The following is a 16,386-nucleotide window of genomic DNA, read 5'->3' as shown; positions in this document are numbered from 1 at the left end:
AATTTATAGAGAAGTTGGAAAGATTTATTTCAGCATTGAAATGGGAGAAGAAAAAAATAGTTTTAAAGGTCACACCCACAGAAAATGTATTCTCAATTTAAGACAAAAATGAATATAAAAAGCATTAACTGATTTATCTGATGTTATAGTAAATCTTCATTGTAGCATAATTTCCATATAAACTAACTCTACTTCTATCCGTTTGATTATAATTGATAACATTTGTTTCAAGCAACTGTTTCTTATTGAGCTAATTACTGTTACTTCTATAATATATAAATAACAACATTTTTACTTCTGTTTCTCAATTATGTAACTCTTAAACCGCCTGACCATGATGATGTTAATGATAAACTCCAAATTAAGGCTTTTTTTATCTGTTCTCTCCTAATGACCGCTCATATTTCAATTTGGCGGTTTAAATAAAAGTTGTGATTAAAGTAAAATCTCCTGCTTTTATTTCATTTGTAATAAGGAAGTAAAAGTTTTTTTTTTTAATTTTTGAAAACTTGTGACTATTAACAAGATTAATTAAAGAAATTTCAGTAATTTCGGCATTGTATAGCATTATAAAGATAAGCATTTAACAAATTATTCATGTTGAAAAGTTTTTATGTAAGTGCATCTTACTGTAAAGGTGGTGCATCAAGGTGGTCTGGTTTGGATTTCATACATACTTGGAATGCTGAATAAATTTCGATGAAAAATTATGCATTTAGTGATTTACTCAGTTTGCAACTTATAAATTGTAGTGATATTAGGGTTTCGCATTTCCTAAATTTCCAGGAAGAAAGAAAATTTAATTTTCTATTTAAAAATTCCAGTTCTGTTCTAGCTCTATTCTAGTTTTGTTCTAGCTCTTTCTAGTACTCTTTTGATTCTTTTCTCGTTCTGTTCTAAATCTGTTCTTGATCTGCTCTAGTTCAGTTCTAGTTCAGATATAGTTTTTTCTAATTCAGTTCTAGTTTAGTTCTAGTTTACTTCTGGTTCAGTACTAGAGTTCAGTACTAGTTCAGTTCTAGTTCAGTTCTAGTTCAGTTCTTGTTCAGTTCTAGTTCAGATCTAGTTCAGTTCTAATTCAGTTCTAGTTCAGTTCTAGTTCAGTTCTAGTTCAGTTCTAGTTCAGTTCTAGTTCAGTTCTAGTTCAGTTCTAGTTCAGTTCTGGTTCAGTTCTAGTTCTAGTTCAGTTCTAGTTCAGTTCTAGTTCAGTTCTAGTTCAGTTCTAGTTCAGTTCTAGTTCAGTTCTTGTTCAGTTCTAGTTCAGTTCTAGTTCAGTTCTAGTTCAGTTCTAGTTCAGTTCTACTTCAGTTCTAGTTCAGTTCTAGTTCAGTTCTAGTTCTGTTCTAGTTCAGTTCTAGTTCAGTTCTAGCTCAGTTCTAGTTCAGTTCTAGTTCAGTTCTAGTTCAGTTCTAGTTCTGTTCTAGTTCTGTTCTAGTTCTGTTCTAGTTCTGTTCTAGTTCTGTTCTAGCTCAGTCTAGTTTTTCTAGCTCAGTCTAGTTCAGTTCTGGTTCAGTTCTAGTTCAGTTCAGTTTCTAGTTCAGTTCTAGTTCAGTTCTAGTTCAGTTCTAGTTCAGTTCTAGTTCAGTTCTAGTTCAGTTCTAGTTCAGTTCTAGTTCAGTTCTACTTCAGTTCTAGTTTAGTTCTAGTTCAGTTCTAGTTCAGTTTCTAGTTCAGTTCTAGTTCAGTTCTAGTTCAGTTCTAGTTCAGTTCTAGTTCAGTTCTAGTTCAGTTCTAGTTCAGTTCTAGTTCAGTTCTAGTTCAGTTCTAATTCAGTTCTAGTCAGTTCTAGTTCAGTTCTAGTTCAGTTCTAGTTCAGTCTAGTTCAGTTCTAGTTCAGTTTCAGTTCAGTTTCTAGTTCAGTTCTAGTCAGTCTAGTTCAGTTCTAGTTCAGTTCTAGTTCAGTTCTAGTTCAGTTTCTAGTTCAGTTCTAGTTCAGTTCTAGTTCAGTTCTAGTTCAGTTCTAGTTCAGTTCTAGTTCAGTTCTAGTTCAGTTCTAGTTTAGTTCAGTTCTAGTTCAGTTCTAGTTCAGTTCTAGTTCAGTTCTAGTTCAGTGCTAGTTCAGTTCTAGTTCATTCTAGTTCAGTTTAGTTCAGTTCTAGTTCAGCTTCTAGTTCAGTTCTAGTTCAGTTCTAGTTCAGTTCTAGTTCAGTTCTAGTTCAGTTCTAGTTCAGTTCTAGTTCAGTTCTAGTTCAGTTCTAGTTCAGTTCTAGTTCATTCTAGTTCAGTTCTAGTTCAGTTCTCAGTTCAGTTCTAGTTCAGTTCTAGTTCAGTTCTAGTTCAGTTCTAGTTCAGTTCTAGTTCAGTTCTAGTTCAGTTCTAGTTCTAGCTTCTAGTTCAGTTCTAGTTCAGTTTCTAGTTCAGTCTAGTTCAGTTCTAGTTCAGTCTAGTTCAGTTCTAGTTCAGTTCTAGTTCAGTTCTAGTTCATTTTAGTTCAGTTCTGGTTCAGTTCTAGTTCAGTTCTAGTTCTAGTTCAGTTCTAGTTCAGTTCCAGTTTAGTTCTAGTTCAATTCTAGTTCAGTTCAAATTCAGTTCTGCTTCAGTTCTAGTTCAATTCTGGTTCGTTTATATTTATGTTCTGGTTCAAGTCTTGTTAAGAATATAATTCAACTTGTCAACTTCAAATATTTTGCGATTATGCTACAGGCTATTGTACATATCTATGCTAACTTTCCTCTTTAAAACCCACGTAGTTAAACTTTATATACCGTTCATTTTAAGATATTAATTAAATAAACCAATTTACATTTAATATGATTATATGCTCCACTAAAATAATGAATTCTTCAAGATAAATAAATGTAAAGAGAATGAAGTTTCGTAATTTCTTCTTTTTTATACAATCTTACTCGTTCGTACTTATCAAGTTCATTGCTTCCAAAAAGAACGTCACAGTTTGAAATGTTCTACTTTAAATGAGAAGTACTTAATATAATTTTTTATTTGTTTGTTATTGTTTTCGCTTATAATTTTGTTGGGATCTTGCCAAGGCAAATAGTGTTTAAGATATTTTGTTAATTCTATTAAGGAAAACAAAATATAATTATATACTATTTTGTAAACAAATAAAATAAAATGCATATAACAAAGTAGAGTATCATATGCTTGTAAGTACTTGGTGTATATGGAAATGTAAATAAATATGTAGGTATTGTATTGTATGTAGGTATGTATAAGTATCTGCAGAATATACTTATTAAAAGTTCATTAATCTCATTATATGGGAAAAACAACAATAAAGTGTTGAAAAAATTTAAAACATAAAATGTGTTTCATTTTTATACACATGAACTAAAATGCGTGTGTGTAATGCAAAGTTACACTTACTCACTGTAATAATAATGTATTTGGTCTAGAGGATGCAGTTTTTTCCTTTATCATTGCACTCCTATTTGTCAAATGATTATTTATGTGTGTGTGTGTGTGTATTTGAAGTAACTACAGTTACTGTATCTCAAAGTAATGTATCGTCTGTACAAATAATAACAAGCTAAAGTTTATTACTGCTAATTTTAAAGGCGATTTTTGACTAGAACATAAGGCGTTAGTCATTCTAATGAAAAAAAGAGTCTGTGACAGAACTTTAAAATAATCAAATTGAACTATGGAAATAATAAAGTTGATATTCAACGTCATCGATAAAAACCCACCTTAATTTGTTATTTTTTCATATAAAATATAGTTCTGAATCATTCAATTGATTACTTGCAACTTTGAATGAAAGAGCACATTTATTTGTAAAAATCAATTGATTTCAAATTAGAATTTATATTAAATTTCATAATAAAAGTCTTTACATGTTCTGTGTCTCCAGACAAACACATCTAAATAAATTGAAAAATTTCTGAATGAACAGAATTTCCTAGTACTTTACAAACATATTTACTACGTGTAAGATTAAAAAAACTAGTAACATGTATTTAAAACTAACAAACAACCAATAGCGTTACAAAAAAATGAAGAAAAATAAATATATCTTGTAGTTTTGAGTCTTGTAATTTAATTTATTTGTTTGTAAATACACAGAACTTGATTTCCTACATATAAAAATTCAATTTAAAGGAAAAGCCAAATAAATAAAATAAATTCAGTCAGCAGAAAATAAAAAAACAAATACATTGGTATTTTTTTTCCAATAATTTGTACTTATTACTATAAAATGTATTTTATTTTTTTTTTCCTTTAAATTGACGATTTTTAATTTTTATTGGTCCGTTTAAAGTTTTTTTATTTAATTTTTGTTTCTTATTAATTTTATTTCTCATTTAAAGAAAAACATCTAGTATATTTGTGGCCATTGATTTGATTTGTTTTCTGGCCGCAGTTACTGCGTGGTTGCATCTGGTTTATTTGGTAGAAGTTTTTCCGAATTAAAATTTTTCATTCAGTATGAAATTCTCATGGCATCAAATCGCTTGTTGTTTGGCCATTTTATTATTGTCGCCCAATATTTTCTGATTTACACGCGTACGTGGCAGTTTTGCAGTTTAAAGTATAAATTTAATACAAAAGAAAAATTTATAAAATTTTTAAAGAAATTTATGAAAAGATTTCGTTTTGTGAAGAAAAACCAATATGTGGTGATGTTGAAAACAAAAGGTGATAATGACAAAGGACAAAAATAATGTCCTAAAAAATCAGCTTAAGTTTTTGAAAGGTTGGAAATAAATCCTGTTATAAAAATCGCGATATCGAAACTATTTTCTGTGCCCAGAATTTATTTGGCAAATAATTACGAGTTACGCATCCGGTTTTTGTTTTTCTAGTTCAGTTCTAATTCTGTTCTAGTTCAGTTCTAGTTCAGTTCTAGTTCAGTTCTAGTTCAGTTCTAGTTCAGTTCTAGTCAAGTTCTAGTTCAGTTCTAGTCAACTTCAAGTCAAGTTCAGTTTTAGTTCAGTTCTAGTTCAGTTCTAGTGTAGTTCAGTTCTAGTTCAGTTCTAGTTCAGTTCTAATTCAGTTCGAGTTCAGTTCTAATTCAGTTCTAATTCAGTTCTAGTTCAGTTCTAGTTTAGTTCTAGTTCAGTTCTAATTCAGTTCTAATTCAGTTCTAGTTCAGTTCTAGTTCAGTTCTAGTCAAGTTCTAGTTCAGTTCTAGTCAACTTCAAGTCAAGTTCAGTTTTAGTACAGTTCTAGTTCAGTTCTAGTGTAGTTCAGTTCTAGTTCAGTACTAGCTCAGTACTAGTTCAGTTCTAATTCAGTTCGAGTTCAGTTCTAATTCAGTTCTAATTCAGTTCTAGTTCAGTTCTAGTTTAGTTCAGTTCAGTTCTAGTTCAGTTCTAGTTCAGTTCTAGTTCAGTTCTAGTTCAGTTCTAGTTCAGTTCTAGTTCAGTTCTAGTTCAGTTCTAGTTCAGTTCTAGTTCAGTTCTAGTTCAGTTCTAGTTCAGTTCTAGTTCAGTTCTAGTTCAGTTCTAGTTCAGTTCTAGTTCAGTTCTAGTTCAGTTCTAGTTCAGTTCTAGTTCAGTTCTAGTTCAGTTCTAGTTCAGTTCCAGTTCAGTTCTAGTTCAGTTCTAGTTCAGTTCTAGTTCAGTTCTAGTTCAGTTCTAGTTCAGTTCTAGTTCAGTTCTAGTTCAGTTCTAGTTCAGTTCTAGTTCAGTTCTAGTTCAGTTCTAGTTCAGTTCCAGTTCAGTTCTAATTCAGTTCTATTTCAGTTCTAGTTCAGTTGTAGCTCAGATCTACTTCAGTTCTAATTCAGTTCTAGTTCAGTTCTAGTTCAGTTCTAGTTCAGTTCTAGTTCAGTTCTAGTCAAGTTCTAGTTCTGTTCAAGTCAAGTTCTAGTTCAGTTTTAGTTCTAGATAATTTCTAGTTCAGTTCTAGTCAAGTTCAAGTTCTAGTTCAGTTCTAGATCAGTTCTAGTTCAGTTCTAGTTCAGTTTTAGTTCAGTTCCAGTTCAGTTCTAGTTCAGACCTTGTTCAGTGCTAGTTCAGTTCTAGTTCAGTAATAGTAACTTTATGAATCAGCGATATTACAATAAATAAGTATTTTAAGTTAATTATTTTAAAAACATATTTCTAATAAAAATTATGTGTTTTTATCTTTTTAGATCATCAATTCCCTATTGACCTAACAAATGTTGCCAAAGATCATACCAATTTGGAAAATGATCAATTACAATCCCTGTACAGACGTTTGTGTATATTAAATCGTTGTGCCAATATGCGTGTAGATCAATCTCATAAAACTCAAACGCCCCAGGTTAGTAATTTATTTTATTATTTTTTTAATTTGTTAAAAACAACCTCTAAATGACACATTGATTTCCTCATGTATTTCAGAAAGAGGATTCAGATGATGAAAATTTTGCTTTAAGCGAAAACTGGACATTCCAACCACATATACGACGCTGGTCGCGTATTGGTGAAATGGGTCTTGAAATACCACCTGCCGCCAAATTACAAGCCGCCGAAAAAACCGAATCATCTTCCAAAGAATCTAGTCCCGATCGTTTTGAGGACGATTCATATGATGTATCGGGAGCTGGTCTCACTTTAGCCCTACCCGGCACCTATACTGATGATTCTACAGATCCTGCTTTAAATGATAGCACAGATCTTAATTCGAGTCCTTTGAGAAGGACGGGTAGCGAGAGATTAAAAGATGGTGCTAAAGCCATTTTACGTAGAGTAGAATCCATTAAATCGAGAAGACGAAAAAGGCAAGGTTTAGTATTGAGTGGTCAAGCCTTAGATCTCTCACAACTGGGACAGAGGGCAAGTATGCGTAAACCAGACGCTGTATATTCTACACCACCCTCACCGTCAGCGGTTAGTCCCATGCATGGTTTCAATAAGGCTCCTATATTTGGTAATGAACTAAAGGTACCATCTCAGAGTGACAATTTCTTAAGTCCTAATCGAAACAGTCCCAAGAGAACACCCACCACTCCCAGATCCATGAGAGCAAGTCCGCTGCATTTCTTTACCAACACTATGCCCTATTTGAAGGAAGGCAAATCGGATGATTCCTCTTCGTACTATAGCGATAGTCAAGAATCTTCCTCCACCACTAATAAATTGGCTTTACGTAAAACACCTTGTAAGACGCGCAGATTTTTACAGCGCACGGGAAAGGTAGACGATATAGGAGCCCACTCCGACTCCGAGTGTCATCAGGGTAGAAAATTACTTATAAAAGATGCCAACTCTAATACAACCGAAGTTAAAGTTAAGAAATTATCACGAGGAGGTTCATTGAATTTGGGCAGAGATGGTAAAAAACGGGATGGTTTTCGTTCGGCCAGTTTTAGATCTAGATCAACAACAAGAAAGGAACCAAAACCAGAAGAACCCAGTGAAAGTGTTAAGAGGTAAATGAACTTTTTATAGAATATTTTATATTTACATTTGAAATATATATATTTTTTTATATTATACAGAACCCCCGTTGTTAGATGGCACAGTTTTCAATTGGAAGAACGACCCCACATGATATTCCGTAAGTGTTTTCAACAAAAGAATGATCCACATTCCAATGAGCATGGCATACTGTTCGCTGCCATGTCAGCGGGTCAATTACAAATGATACGCAAACTGGCCCTGGTTACTCTAACCGGCTATATGGAACGCTATTGCCCCACACACCGTTCTGGCTGGAATTGGGAATTGCCGAAATTTATCAAGAAAATCAAAATGCCCGACTATAAGGATAAGAAAGTATTTGGTGTACCTTTACTTCTAATCTTACAACGTTCGGGTCAAACATTACCCATTGCGGTGAGGGCGGCCTTCCGCTGGTTACAGTTAAATGCTTTAGATCAAATTGGTCTCTTCCGTAAGAGTGGTGTTAAATCGAGAATTTTAAAATTGAAAGAACTAATTGAATACTCAGAATCTACGGCAGAATGCATGGATGTGTTTGATACACAACAGGCATATGATGTGGCCGATATGTTGAAACAGTATTTCAGAGATTTGCCCGAATCGTTGTTGACCACCAAAATGTCGGAGACATTTGCGGCCATATTTCAACGTAAGTTTTCCAGATTTGAAATTATTAGGATTTTTAAAGTTATTAACAAAGTTTTCCATTTTTTTAGATTTACCTCCCGAAGTCCGTTTGGATGCTGTACAATCTGCCGTCCTTTTGTTGCCCGATGAGAATCGTGAAATTCTATATGCCTTATTAGAATTTTTAACATTAGTCGCTGCCAATTCCCAATACAATCAAATGACTGCCAATAACTTGGCAGTATGTTTGGCTCCCTCCCTATTCCATAGCAGTATATCAACGGGTAGTAACTCAGTTACTGCCTCTCCACGACGCAAAGGCAAAGGTTCAGGGGTACCCGATGCCAAGGAGCTATTTGAAGCCAAGGCTTCTCATGAGTGCCTGTCCTTTATGATAGAACACTACAAGCAAATCTATACAGCCCCCAAAGAAAAGCTAGGCAAGTGTAAATTTGGTTACATGGAAGAATCGAAACCTTTGCCATTGGAGGCCTTAGGAGAAGGCATGCAATTTCATAACTGGCGAGGTTATTTATATGAAAGTACCAGTGCCACCATTAAAGAGGGAAGAGAAAAGTAAGTTTTGATTTAATTTTAATTTTTTGGGAAAAATTAAAATAATATTTTACCGTTATATAATAGATCGCGTGGATGGATTACTATAACCTCCTTGGCTGATCCCAATGTTGAAATTGCCTATAAAAAAGTAGGTGATGGTCATCCCTTACGTTTGTGGCGTTGTATAACGGAAATCGAGGGTCCTCCCAAAGATGTTTTAGATTATATTATACGTCAACGTGCCTCCTGGGATCCTAATCTGTTACAAAGTCAAACCATTAAGAAATTTGATGATTGTACGGAAATTTTCCAATATGCCATCGATGGTCAACAGTGTACAGATTTTTGTGTTTTAAGGTAAAATGAAAATAAACTTTTAGCGAAGTTATTAGAAAAGAATTTATATTTTGGTATTTCATTTTTCTAGATCCTGGCGCACTGATTTACCTAGAGGTGCTTGTGTTATTGTTGAAACCTCTATAGATCATGCCAAGGCAAAGCCAATGTTTAATGCTGTACGAGGTGTGGTATTGGCCTCTCGTTATCTCATTGAACCCTGTGGTAGTGGTAGATCAAGGGTTATGCATTTAGCAAGAGTTGATGTCAAGTAAGTTGAAAAGCACTAAACATATAAAAAAACTATTTAAGATCTCTATTAATTTTTAATTAATTTTAGGGGTAAAACTCCAGAATGGTATAATAAAAGTTATGGTCATATATCATCACATTTCTTAACCAGAATACGATTGGCTTTTAAAAATGTTGCCGAAGGACCAGAAAGTAAAGTCTAATAGATTGAACAAATTGGTATAGTAGGAGTAAAAACAACAAACAAATATCCTTAATAATAAACTACAAAAACAAACATCACAAAACCTAGAACAACATGAGTTTTTAGACATGTTGTGGAAAACCAACAAAGTAAACCAAAAGTACTGATTTTAATTTTAATATTTTGGATTTTACAAACAAAGATATTTATTTTTTGTATTTTTTATGAAAAAGTCTCAAACAAACATATTTTTATTTGTTAAAAAAAATATATATGTACAGACCATATACAAATGTTTAATGTTAAAAGAAAAACTAAAAGTGTTATTATAGAAAACCCTTAAATGTTATACAATAACTGTTATATATATCTTAATGTATGAATGGACCAGGAATTTAAAATTTTATTTATATAAGACAAACAAATTACAGAACCATCTAAAGCATTTTTTTAATCACTGATAATTTTTTAGAAAACAAAAAACAACCAACCAACAAAATGAATTTTATTTTGTAATATTTTAACTTTTTTAAGAATTTGTATAAATTTTTTTGTATTATTTTCTTTGTTAATTTTTATATAAATGTATTATATAGTTAAAAATATAAAATCTAACAAACAGTTTATATATATATATACTTTAAAAATACTCAGTAACTGAAATATCACAAAAAAAAAAAACAGTTAAAGGAATTAACTTAATTTATAAAACTAAAATTACTTTTACTATAACTTTTTTTTATTAACTATCAGTTAATGTTAAAAATTAATTATAAAATCTATTTTTTATTATCATTTTTTTATTACGGAAAATGTAAGCAATTTGAAATGGAAATTTAAAAAGCAAAAGCAAAGAAAATTGAGAAAAAAAAGAAAATAGGCAAACAAGTAAATTGTGTAAAGGAATTAAATACTAGTCAAATTTTTGTTTATAAATCTAAGTTAAAAGCAAAAAATCTATAATTATTAAAACTAATAATGAATTATGTAAAATATTACTAACCGTATTGTTAAGTTTCAAATTAATTTAAATAATAATGATAATAAATAACCATCATACATGGTAATCAAGGATAAAAGCAAATCAGAAAGAGCTTGTATTGGTTTCATATTTAATAATATAATATTAAAATAAAAACAACAATATTAACATCACATTAAGTGTTTAAATAAAAAAGCCCTTAAACAAATAAAAAGAAATATATTTCAAACAAAATAATGAGAGTGTTATTTTATTACTTTTTTTTTCATATTTTTCAATATTTAGATGAATTTGGAAAGATGTTTGTTGTTGTTGTAACAGCTAAAACTATACAATAATCTAGTTAGGGGGTTCTACATCAATGTCCAGGCCTAAAAATTGGGCTACTTCAACTGGATGCGTGCATAATCCATTGGACAGAGTGAAGTAGGGTTGGCTGAACATCATTCCCCGACAGGCGGTTCTACGTATCGGAATGACCCGAATTATTCGGCCGATGTCCACCCATTACCTAGTCTACGTAATATATTTAGCAGCAATATAATAAATACGTGCTTTAACAGTCAGGATCGTTATGAAATTGCTCTTTTTAAAACTAGCTAACACATTTAATGAAAAAGCGTTTAAAAAAACGAACGTTACTTTTCAATTTTAAAACATTAATTATATCTGATTATTGATCGCACACTTGTATTTGAACAATACAGCTGAAAAATCATATTATTTAAGTGGCATCCCACAATAAGATCACATTCGATCACTAAGACAGCTGATGATTATATGTTGTAAATATAAACATTAACAAATTATTTCATATATTGTGTAATTAGTTTACGATAAAATTTTGTGAATAAAAATGGAAAAAATAATAACAAACGTTGATGTTTATACGAAATTTTCAATATCTTAACTTGGAAGAATTGTTAAAATTGACTAAAGTCTGTACACAGTTTCGCATAGTGATTGTTGATTTTATATGGAAAAACAAATACAAAAATCTAGAAGTATGTAAAATGTCTCAACATTTCGGAATGTTGCTGACAAATAATACAGCGAATAATGAATCAGACAATGAGGTTGGCTACGAGTGTGTTAAAGAGGATAAGACCATATTAAATCGAAAAGATGTTGATACTTTTCTACAGTTAATAGTTGATAACATAAAAATGTTAGTTTTATATTCACCAACGATAAACTATAAATTGTCAACGATGAAAGTGAAGTGATGAAAAGTAGCTCACTTATTTTAGTCCCACAGAATTCGGAGTGACATTTGATCAGCATCATAGATTTATAAATCTTACTGCGATAAGTTTTCAACATGTTATAATCAGCGAAAAAGATTTAAGACTTTTGAATAGATATTGCAACAAGTTGGAGAAAATGTGTTTGGATAACTGTTTTAATAGCAACGAAAAGACCTTGGTAATAGGAGAGGATATAAAAAATTACCACCCTACAAAATATGACTGAATTGAAAATTCTTGAAATCACAGTTTCCGATACTGTAGATAAAGAATTAACTTATGATTTAAATAAAATATTAAATAAATTAAATATGCTGCAGTTAGTAATAAAAATAAGAAACTTTGTTATAAACGAGGATGATGATAATGCTATAGCTACTAGGAAAGCTTTAGGTCTAACAAATCCTTGTGAGGAATTAACTATAGGCTATTTTCGATCTCAACGTATTTTTAGAAAATTCAACAACTTAATGTTAACTAATTTTAAATGCCTTAAGAAACTGGTACTGGAATCATGGGCTTTGATCTCAATTAATGAAGAGTTTTTTAAGAAACTACAAAAAACTTGTAATCAATTAGAATATTTAAAATTACAAAATTTCGAAATCAGTAGCTTTGCCACCATTTCTACTTTAAACACATTTGTTTTGGAGAATTGTTCGGGTTTGATATGGCGTGATTTAATGGCCATCTTAAGTAATATGAAACTAAGAACATTTTCCATTAAAGACACAGAATATATAGGAATATTTGAGTATTTTACAGTGGCACCAACTTTGGAAAAATGTACTTGTTAACAATTGTCAACGAAATCATCTAAAGAAATTATTTGAAATAAATGATGGTCTGAATTTAAGAAATCTATCATCGCTTACCTGGCATGATAATTTTGCACAGGTGCCTATTTACGTGGCTACTAGTTGTGGCAAACTTAGAACGTTAATAACAGAACCCTCGTCATTATTGATTAATAATTTATATAGCCTCAGCTCTTTGGAGAAACTTACCCTGAGAGTTGGCAGAAAAATAAAATTCTCAAAAATTATGATTATCTTAAAACATCCCAATTTAAGATATTTTACACTTACAAAACTAGAAGGTCCTGATGGTTATGATGAATACGATGACTACTTAATTGATTATGATATATATGATCAAGAGTTAATGGAATTTGAAGATAAGAGAATTAATTTAACATTTTGAATATTTCCTTAAATAGTTATTTTAAGATTGTACAAGATTTTTGGTTTAATACTGCACAATAATCCCAAACTAATACTTATGATACGTTATAATAGATTTCTACACAATGATCATTCATTTTGAAATTTATTATTAATCATCGAAACTTTCCGAAACGTTTGAAATCCATAAAAATTTGTGGCTACAGAATTGGTAAATTATTGTTATAATGTTATTGTAAAATTAATGAAAAGTTGATTTTTTATCTTTGCAGAAATTAGAGAATTTAAGGAGAATTTTGAGACTGCTATTGAAAAGATTAAAACATTTTCCAATATATACAAAGATAAAGAGATAAAGGTTATATTTTATTATAATAAAGATTATTTTTTGAAATCAACTATATTTTCTGTAAATATTTTATAATACAATTTGGCTGTGCCGAATTCATATACACTTAGCTATAGTGTGTTGCAAACAGTTGAAAAACGAAAAAGTACCAGAAATTTCCCTTTAACAGATTTTCATTCAATCAGGACTGTGCGAGTTATAAATAACATTTAATTTCTGAAATTTTTAAATTATGATTTTTTTATTTCCACACACAAGTAAGTAAGTAAGTAAGTAAGTAAGTAAGTAAGTAAGTAAGTAAGTAAGTAAGTAAGTAAGTAAGTAAGTAAGTAAGTAAGTAAGTAAGTAAGTAGAAGTAAGTAAGTAAGTAAGTAAGTAAGTAAGTAAGTAAGTAAGTAAGTAAGTAAGTAAGTAAGTAAGTAGTAAGTAAGTAAGTAAGTAAGTAAGTAAGTAGTAAGTAAGTAAGTAAGTAAGTAAGTAAGTAAGTAGTAAGTAAGTAAGTAAGTAAGTAAGTAAGTAAGTAAGTAAGTAAGTAGTAAGTAAGAAGTAAGTAAGTAAGTAAGTAAGTAAGTAAGTAAGTAAGTAAGTAAGTAAGTAAGTAAGAGTAAGTAAGTAAGTAAGTAAGTAAGTAAGTAAGTAAGTAAGTAAGTAAGTAAGTAAGTAAGTAAGTAAGTAAGTAAGTAAGTAAGTAAGTAAGTAAGTAAGTAAGTAAGTAAGTAAGTAAGTAAGTAAGTAAGTAAGTAAGTAAGTAAGTAAGTAAGTAAGTAAGTAAGTAAGTAAGTAAGTAAGTAAGTAAGTAAGTAAGTAAGTAAGTAAGTAAGTAAGTAAGTAAGTAAAGTAAGTAAGTAAGTAAGTAAGTAAGTAAGTAAGTAAGTAAGTAAGTAAGTAAGTAAGTAGTAAGTAAGTAAGTAAGTAAGTAAGTAAGTAAGTAAGTAAGTAAGTAAGTAAGTAAGTAAGTAAGTAAGTAAGTAAGTAAGTAAGTAAGTAAGTAAGTAAGTAAGTAAGTAAGTAAGTAAGTAAGTAAGTAAGTAAGTAAGTAAGTAAGTAAGTAAGTAAGTAAGTAAGTAAGTAAGTAAGTAAGTAAGTAAGTAAGTAGTAAGTAAGTAAGTAAGTAAGTAAGTAAGTAAGTAAGTAAGTAAGTAAGTAAGTAAGTAGTAGTAAGTAAGTAAGTAAGTAAGTAAGTAAGTAAGTAAGTAAGTAAAGTAAGTAGTAAGTAAGTAAGTAAGTAAGTAAGTAAGTAAGTAAGTAAGTAAGTAAGTAAGTAAGTAAGTAAGTAAGTAAGTAAGTAAGTAAGTAAGTAAGTAAGTAAGTAAGTAAGTAGTAAGTAAGTAAGTAGTAAGTAAGTAAGTAAGTAAGTAAGTAAGTAAGTAAGTAGTAAGTAAGTAAAGTAAGTAAGTAAGTAAGTAAGTAAGTAAGTAAGTAAGTAAGTAAGTAAGTAAGTAAGTAAGTAAGTAAGTAAGTAAGTAAGTAAGTAAGTAAGTAAGTAAGTAAGTAAGTAAGTAAGTAAGTAAGTGTAAGTAAGTAAGTAAGTAAGTAAGTAAGTAAGTAAGTAAGTAAGTAAGTAAGTAAGTAAGTAAGTAAGTAAGTAAGTAAGTAAGTAAGTAAGTAAGTAAGTAAGTAAGTAAGTAAGTAAGTAAGTAAGTAAGTAAGTAAGTAAGTAAGTAAGTAAGTAAGTAAGTAAGTAAGTAAGTAAGTAGTAAGTAAGTAAGTAAGTAAGTAAGTAAGTAAGTAAGTAAGTAAGTAAGTAAGTAAGTAAGTAAGTAAGTAAGTAAGTAAGTAAGTAAGTAAGTAAGTAAGTAGTAAGTAAGTAAGTAAGTAAGTAAGTAAGTAAGTAAGTAAGTAAGTAAGTAAGTAAGTAAGTAAGTAAGTAAGTAAGTAAGAGTAAGTAAGTAGAAGTAAGTAAGAGTAAGTAAGTAAGTAAGTAAGTAAGTAGTAAGTAAGTAAGTAAGTAAGTAAGTAAGTAAGTAAGTAAGTAAGTAAGTAAGTAAGTAAAGTAAGTAAGTAAGTAAGTAAGTAAGTAAGTAAGTAAGTAAGTAAGTAAGTAAGTAAGTAAGTAAGTAAGTAAGTAGTAAGTAAGTAAGTAAGTAAGTAAGTAAGTAAGTAGTAAGTAAGTAAGTAAGTAAGTAAGTAAGTAAGTAAGTAAGTAAGTAAGTAAGTAAGTAAGTAAGTAAGTAAGTAAGTAAGTAAGTAAGTAAGTAAGTAAGTAAGTAAGTAAACAGAAATGAAATTAACATTCTAATTGTTAGAATTCTAAGAGTTATAGGCCGGGCAGTTACACAGAAAATTAGTAATTGTTTTCTCCTCCTTCTCAATCTGGCAGCTTCTAGAGAAGTCGTTATATGGAAGGCTCATGCGTCTTGCATGATTTCAAAATTTGCAATGACCAGTGATAACTGATAAAAGAGCGCACAGATTCGTTCTACAGAGACCTATTAGAAAGGGTATTCTATGAAGATCCATGCGAGGCCACAGCGTCCTTGCAATCGAGGAAGTATGCTCATGAGACCAGCGGTCTGGAGATAAACCATGTAGCAAATGTACATATATGTGTTTCTTAATGGCCTATAGTGGGACTATGTCTAGAGTAGATATTCTCGTCCCAGCTTTCGATAAAGTATCAGCAATATTGTTGCCGTTTGTGTCTCCCTGTCCTTTGACCCAAACAAGGGTAATTGTTGAATGACTCGCCATCTTATTAAGAGACGTCCGGTATTCTTGGACAAGTCTTGATGTAGAATATACATCGATCAGGGATTTAATGGCGGCTTGTGTATCAGTATAGATTCTTATAACTCTGTTAGATACTTGACATCATACCTAACGTGTTATTCTTGCCGTGTTTTGTTTTTATAAACAATCAAACTAAGTTCAAGAACAACATTTACCATATAAAGCTGTATGTTATTGACATACAGAATCAGAATTATGCTGATTTTAAATAGCGAGCTTCTCGAAAACATATCTGATAGAATTATTGAAGATTCGGATCTCGTGGATAATATCACTAAAATCACATATTTTTTCTAAAACTAAATCAATAAAGTTTTTTATAAAAATATACTTTGACTTCTTCAACAACTTAATTAATTTTCAAGTTTACTTCTTTATGTTGACAATTTCTTCGCAATTTTATCTGGCAACAGTGGTTAAACTAAAACTAGAGAACTGCCATACAATTCATTTTAAACAATATTTTGACAGCAACATCAGCGCCTCTAGTTGTATACATATTACAGTGTTGTTTAAAATACCATTATTCGCTTAAAGCAATGCATACTTTGAGGCATGAATATAAATAAACACAATAGTGGGAAAATGAAACAGCTTTAGCTGAAAGCTTAAAATATTGTTATA

General features: G+C 30.5%; 2 protein-coding genes across 2 annotated transcripts; both read left to right on the top strand.

The window, feature by feature from the left end:
- Window positions 1–6,037: 6,037 nt before the first annotated feature.
- Window positions 6,038–9,733, top strand: LOC119615586 (stAR-related lipid transfer protein 13-like; the record flags this gene model as incomplete). Its single annotated transcript, XM_037971594.1, has 7 exons — window positions 6,038–6,189; window positions 6,270–7,300; window positions 7,370–7,962; window positions 8,030–8,516; window positions 8,583–8,855; window positions 8,926–9,105; window positions 9,175–9,733. Coding segments are annotated over 7 exons (2,831 nt in total), but the record flags the coding sequence as incomplete, so codon positions are not given.
- Window positions 9,734–11,133: 1,400 nt separating this feature from the next.
- On the top strand, window positions 11,134–12,296 carry LOC119615585. The gene is given in 3 exon segments (XM_037971592.1): window positions 11,134–11,456; window positions 11,503–11,701; window positions 11,703–12,296. Coding segments are annotated over 3 exon segments (1,116 nt in total).
- The last annotated feature ends 4,090 nt before the right edge of the window (window positions 12,297–16,386 follow it).

Source organism: Lucilia sericata, unplaced genomic scaffold, assembly GCF_015586225.1.
Source record: "Lucilia sericata isolate MDLA Ls3-8-SP2 unplaced genomic scaffold, ASM1558622v1 Contig005989F_arrow, whole genome shotgun sequence".
Lineage (NCBI taxonomy): Eukaryota > Metazoa > Arthropoda > Insecta > Diptera > Calliphoridae > Lucilia > Lucilia sericata.
Note: the sequence above shows the minus strand (reverse complement) of the source record. Positions and strands in the feature narration are given on the sequence as shown.